Source organism: Ranitomeya variabilis, chromosome 1 (assembly GCF_051348905.1).
Source record: "Ranitomeya variabilis isolate aRanVar5 chromosome 1, aRanVar5.hap1, whole genome shotgun sequence".
Lineage (NCBI taxonomy): Eukaryota > Metazoa > Chordata > Amphibia > Anura > Dendrobatidae > Ranitomeya > Ranitomeya variabilis.
In genome coordinates, this window is record NC_135232.1 from 677,279,917 (window position 1) to 677,286,557 (window position 6,641).

The window sequence follows — 6,641 nt, forward strand, 5'->3', positions numbered from 1 at the left end:
TCCACAATATACTTTGCTTCTTGTCCTTTCTTAGGATGCTGCCGCAATGATGTGCAAGTGCAGCTCTGTAGCGTTCTATCTCTTGCTAGGCCTCTGTCAGGATCCCACCCCTGACAGGACCTCTCTGTGTCAAACCCAGGCTGCTTCTCCCTCGATGTTATCTGGTCGAAGCCCAGTCTGCTTCTCTCCTGACTTCCTATCCAACCCACCAGTTTTACCCGTGTGTGAGGAGTGCCCTAGTAGATAGAAGCTTTGCTCCCCCTGGTGGACTGGAGTGTAAAGTGTAGTGTGTGACTGTGATACCTGGCAAGGTGAACTCCTTTAGTACCATCAGACGTAACATCACTCCCCCTGGTGGAAGAGCGACATTACTGCAACGACCAGGACTCTGGGGCGCTGCATGTGCACATAGCCTTAGACCTATTTGTGGTTAGGTCTCAGGCACACAGCAAAGCCCTGTGCATGGCAGTGCCTGAAGTCCAGTCGTCGCTGCTTGGCACATCAGGGGTATGGCCACCGCTTAGCATTATATATAGGGATGAATGGACCCGTGGAAGTTCGGGTCCTGGTACACGAAGGCCATTGAAAACAATTGACACCCAAACTTTGGAACTAGAAAAAAAAAAAAATCCAAAGCCAAACATTGAACCCAACTTCCAGGAGAAGTCCCCAAACTTTTAAGTTCAGGATTGCTCATCTCTTGTGATATGGAATTTACGTGTACATCGATATCTCCGTACATACAATGAAGTATGCCATGAAACGGACAGCCTCCTGGAGAGGTTTCAGCAACCTCTAAGGCAGACCTATTAAAAGTCCATGTAAAATAATGCGTGTGACATTCACAAATGTAACAGATCTGATTAAAGTTTCAACAACATCTGGAAAAAATATTTTACAGTAAAAACTTAGCCTAAGGTTCCAGTGGAAAAGTAAACCACATCCTAATAAGGCTTTTGCACGCGCAACATTTTTTTCAGGCATTTTTTTGTGTAGAGCCAGGTAAATGCCTGAAAATGCACCCAGAAAACATCCAAAAGAATGAACATAATTTCTATATCAAAAACAACTTGCTGTTAATACATTCAGGCTTTTGGAGCGTCTATTAACCCATTTGGGCTTCAAAAAACGCCAAGTGGTTTAAAGAAGTGATCTGACCACTCTTCCAGCATTTCCCCTATGAAGCTACTCCATACTTTTATTACAAAAGTCAATGAGAGGGCTAAAAACAAAACTAGGTGTCTTTTTGAGCGTTTTGCAAGTGTTTTATTCATTACTTAATAGTCTTTTAAAGAAAAACCTCTGCTATAAAAGGCTTAATGGGAAAAAATAAACATTTTTTACAGAAAAACGTAAACAAAAGCGCTTTAGGATGAAACAAACATCGGTGTTTCCTAAATCAGTTTCCACCTGAAAAACCCCTTAGTTTTTGCCAGCCTGATAAACATTGTGTGATCATACCCCAAATGTTATGATCTAGTTACCTACCTATAGTGGCAAGTGTAGTACCAGTGAAGAACAGTGAAGATACAAAATCCCACTTGACTCCAAATCCAGATGAATTCTGAAGAACCGACATGCCAAAACTCTTGACCAACAATACTTTCCTGATGAAGTCATCTAGAAGCTCCTCAGATAGACATGGGTGATACTTCAGGAACTCATTCCACAGTTCTTCCACCTTATTCCTCAGCTGGTCCTCATAGGGTTGTTCCAGGGTGGAAAAAACAAAGGCTCCGATGACTAAGTACAAGACATAACTGAGCAAGAGAATGAGAAAGAAGAAAGGTCGGTGGCTCACAACAATACTACTTGTATGGAGCTGCTCAGAATGGACCTGGTTGATCATGTTGGGTCAATGTTGAAAATCAACCTGAGCTATTCAGAAAGAACCTGGCTTGAGGAGGAACTCGGGTCACAGATTGCTCCACATAGCAATTAACTAGCTCCAAACTACAATAAGACCTGGCCTGGATCATTGATTGGGATATGTTGAAAATTCAAATTAGAAATTAATGAACTGCACCAATTCTGGATCTAAATACTTATGTTTGTAGTTATTGGACGATTGCTAGTAAACTTGTAGACAGATCATATGGAACTACAAGTCCTAGCATGTTGTAACTATATATGAAGTAGTTCCCAAATTAGTAGAAAATTGGGGCACTCTTACCATGTTTAAGGTTTTTTTTATTGATGTCCTTCATACTGCTCCTGGTTAAACCTTCTGCATGAAAAAGGGGTAAGGGGCACTTTATGCTGTAACATGGAAGGATAGGGACAATTGCTGGTGGATGCAGCTTAAAGAGTAAAGGATAAATACATTGACCCTTCTTTTTAGGACACAGACAGCCGTGTAAATTGGACTAAGATCAGTGCATGGACTGGCCAGCACAGGAATACACGAATCTGTCACACTTGGGTAAGGAGAGCAGCGCTCCAGTCCGAGCATTGCAGTCCGATCTCCGTCTGATTTATACCGCTGTCTGACTGCGCCATTAGGGTGTTAAGTGCTCCCTAACTGACCCAAATAAAATATACATTTTAGTGTGCCTAACTGCTTTATTCCTGCTTATGGCTCCATAATTACAGTGTTGCACTGTGATCTTTTTTTAGGTCAGGTTCAGACGGTCATGTAAATAAAACGGGCCAGTTACATCTTCAAAATGTAGCCGTGACAGGCGCCATGCCCATCTCCGTGGGCTCATTCACATCTTGGATGGCAGCAGGAGCTGCCTTCTATTAGACGCTCTGTTCTAGCCTGTAAAATCGACCAAACTAAGGCTACGTGCACACGTTGCGGAAAGTCCTGCGGATTTTTCCGGACTGATTTTGGTGAATCCGCAGGTAAACCGCACTGCGGATTACCTGCATAATTACCACTTTTTTTTGCATTTTTTTGTGCGGATTTCACCTGCGGTTTTATACCTGCGGATTCCTATTGAGGAGCAGGTGTAAACCGCTGCGGAATCCGCACAAAGAATTGACATGCTGTGGAATAAACAACGCTACGTTTCTGCGCGTTTTTTTACGCAGCATGTGCACTGCGGATTTTGTTTTTCATAGGTTTACATGGTACTGTAAACTCAGGGAAAACAGCTGCGAATCTGCAGCAAAATCTGCAACGTGTGCACATACCCTAAGGGCGCAGTCAGGCGGCCGTACAAATCAGACCGAGATCGGACTGCAGTGCAGAGACTGGCCGGCGGCTCTCCAGACCAGAGAGTGACAGCTGCTTAGAAATATATGAAGCTGTCACGTTTGTGTTGAGAGAGCTACTGGCCAGTCCGTACATTCTGGACCGATCTCGGTCCGATTTATACAGCCATCTGACTGCACCCTGGTACATTTTGGAAAATCGCTGATGTGGACTTGCTCATAGGCTAATACTGGGTCAGTGTGCTGCTCATTGTACACACAGACAGCATACTATCCAGAAACACACTTGTCTGAATGAGCCCCAAATTGCGTTTGTTATTTTTAAGTTTACTGGCCCATGGCCTCAGACCAGCTTTTCACCAGCATGATATGGACACGGTTCTTTGTATCCCAAACCTGACCTGACAACTGGACTGATGACAATGACAAAAGACTACGAGCTGGTATAATCCAGTAGCTGAGCCATGTTCGTCATCTGATATGTACCACCTCGAGGAATATGGAGTTTCTTATTAATGAAAAGCTAGGCTGGGTGCTAGTAAATGTTTGTTGGGCTACGTTCACACCACCATTTTTTAATCCTGCTGAAACATACTGTTTATATCTCCCTAATCTTCCTGTTAAAACATTGCATAAAAATAGCACTGTTTTTTTTGTCTGTCTTGTTTAAAAACAGGATCCTTCTTTTTACCTACAACAAAAGTCAATGTGAACAGGTTGTAATCCGGCAGCATTTTGTTTTAACGGTACAGTATCTTTTTTTTCAAAATCTGGTATGAACCCAGCCTCATATATATTATGAGGAAACTTCAGAACAGCCTGCACAAAAAAATATTGTAAAGATAAAATCAATCATGTTCTGCCTGATCCTGACATAATCGTGCAGATTACCAAGGAGCATGGAGGTCCAGAGGTGTCTTAGTGAAGGTCCATACTCATTTAGGAAGTACCTAGCATGGACAGTGCTTGGAATTATAATAGGAAACTTGGCTATGATATTAACTGAAGATGAGAATACAATAAAGGAGAATTCAAGATTCATGGTACCATTTCCATGGCAAGAGCAGTGACCACCCTGGAGACTTTTATCATCTTCTCGCCATGATGGTGACTCTCTTGAGTAGAGATAAGGACTCAAGCGTGGTTACTGTGTACAGCCAAGAGTCAACATTTCTATAAGAATAGGATACAGAGCTCATCATGAAGTACAAGGACATCTGCATGACAAAGAAGAAGAATTTTATATTTTATATGAAACATTTTAGAGTTCAAACACACGACTGTTTCAATCAGACAAATGCAGTTTTGATGGCTAGCACTCATACTCATGGTATTCTATTGGGCAACGCACATGTCTGATTTTTTCTTCCAACCACGTGATTCAAAGAGAAAAATCGCAGCATGCATGATTTGCCTCCTAGAATTGGATGGCACTCACCTATTCAAGTCTATGGATCCATGAAAAAAATCGAACTGCACTCAGATGACATCCGATTTCGGTCAGATCTTTACAGACCGACTTCATGGAGAAGGTAGAGAAACTATTTTTTTCTCATGACCTCCAAGAAAATCTGATCCCACTCTAAACAAACTCTGATCAGAATCTAATTAGCATATTCGGACCCATTTTTGGGGATGGAAAGAAAATAGTCGTCTTTACCTGCCCTAAAAGGGAACCTATCATATTGAACATGGCGGGGCCGATCAAACTTTTTTAAGAAAAGAAACTGGCAGAAAAGCTTTGAAAAAATGCAAAAAGGAGAGTAGGCTCAGTCCGTGGAAGATCACGGAAACGTCCGATTTTGATCCAAGCAACAGATCAAAATCACACATATATACTTATATACTATATACAGGGGAGATGACACACAGGTATATCTTATATACAGGGGAGATGACACACAGGTATATACTATATACAGGGGAGATGACACACAGGTATATACTATATACATAGGAGATGACACACAGGTATATACTATATACAGGAGGAGATGACATACAGGTACATACTATATACAGGAGGAGAGGACATACAGCAGGTACATACTATATACAGGGGAGATGACATACAGGTATATACTATATACAGGAGATGACATACAGGTATATACTATATATAGGAGGAGATGACATACAGGTATATAGTATATACAGAAGAGATGACATACAGGTATATACTATATACAGGAGGAGATGACACATAGGTATATACAATATACAGGGGGAGATGACATACAGCAGGTATATACTATTTACAGGGGAGATGACATACAGGTATATACTATATACAGGGGATGACTTACAGGTGTATACTATATATTAGGGAGATGACAAATATGTATATACTGAGGGGAAAATGAGAGGTGTGAGGTGAAAATGAGGGGTGTGAGGTGAAAATGAAAAGGTGTGAGTGCAAATTGAGAGGAGTGAGGGAAAATAGTGGAGTGATCAGAAAATGACAGACGTGAGATCAAAATGACAAGAGTTAGGGGGGAATGAGAGGAGTGAGGGGCAAAATAAGAGGAGTGAGGGGGAAAATGAGAGGTGTAAGGGAGAAAATGAGAGATGTGAGGGGGAAAATGAGAGGCGTAATGGGAAAATAAGAGAAGTGAGGTGCTATAACTAACCACAGATATTTACTATGCCCAGGCAACGCCAGGCTCTTCAGCTAGTAATTATATATTTTTCTGATAGGTGGAAAATACTAAAGTGTGAATTAAGCCTTATTGATCAATCAATTCTTGATATTGATGTGTTGGAAGCAGGAAAATGGGGAAGCAAAAGGATTTGAGCAACTTTGACACATGCCAAGTTGTGATGACTAGACAGCTTGGTCAGTAATCTGGTAGGTTTTCATTGTGAAGTAATAAGGAACAAAGGGTAGACCGCACAGGCAACTGTCTAGGGAACCACATTTCAGCGAGGAGTTAAACTGAGATTAAACGAGACTAAAACAGGGGTACTCAACAGTGACCACTTAGCAACGACCGATGCCTTAGCAGATATTAACTGATCTGATGTCTAACGCTACTAATCTCATTCAGACAGGTCACAAATATGAGGGTCTTGGACCAAACCTTTAATGTATAAAGTGCCAGCCTAACTTATCTGAGCTTCCAACTGTGATGTACTTTCTCCAAAATTTTTCACATGCTTATTTTATCAATTTACCCTCTGTAAAGCTAGACCTTGTCTGGGAATAGCCCGCAGACTATTAATATGAATGAGGTACCTTGCTGTTGTGTGAGACCCTTCATGACCTGTCATAATACAGCACTCCAGAAAAACTGCTGCTCTACAATATGGTAAACTGGATGTGTTATACTCGATTGTATTATTTTATGAATATTTTATGGTATTTTTATCATTGACGTCCAAAGATAGGAAACAAACCATGTAGCAGTACAACAGGACCGCAGTGCGCTGCTTTTTTTTTCCTACAAGGAAAGTAAAGGGTGAAATACAAATACTATAAATGT

At 41.3% G+C, this 6,641-nt stretch overlaps 1 protein-coding gene across 1 annotated transcript in view; it reads right to left on the reverse strand.

Moving 5' to 3' along the window:
* Positions 1–2,055, reverse strand: part of LOC143816801 (potassium channel subfamily K member 1-like) — a 55,894-nt gene extending 53,839 nt beyond the window's left edge. Inside the window, exon 1 of the mRNA XM_077297674.1 lies at positions 1,489–2,055. Within this exon, the coding sequence (XP_077153789.1) occupies positions 1,489–1,849 (361 nt within the window). The 5' untranslated portion in view covers positions 1,850–2,055. The remainder of the gene's footprint in view (positions 1–1,488) is intronic.
* Positions 2,056–6,641: the final 4,586 nt, after the last annotated feature.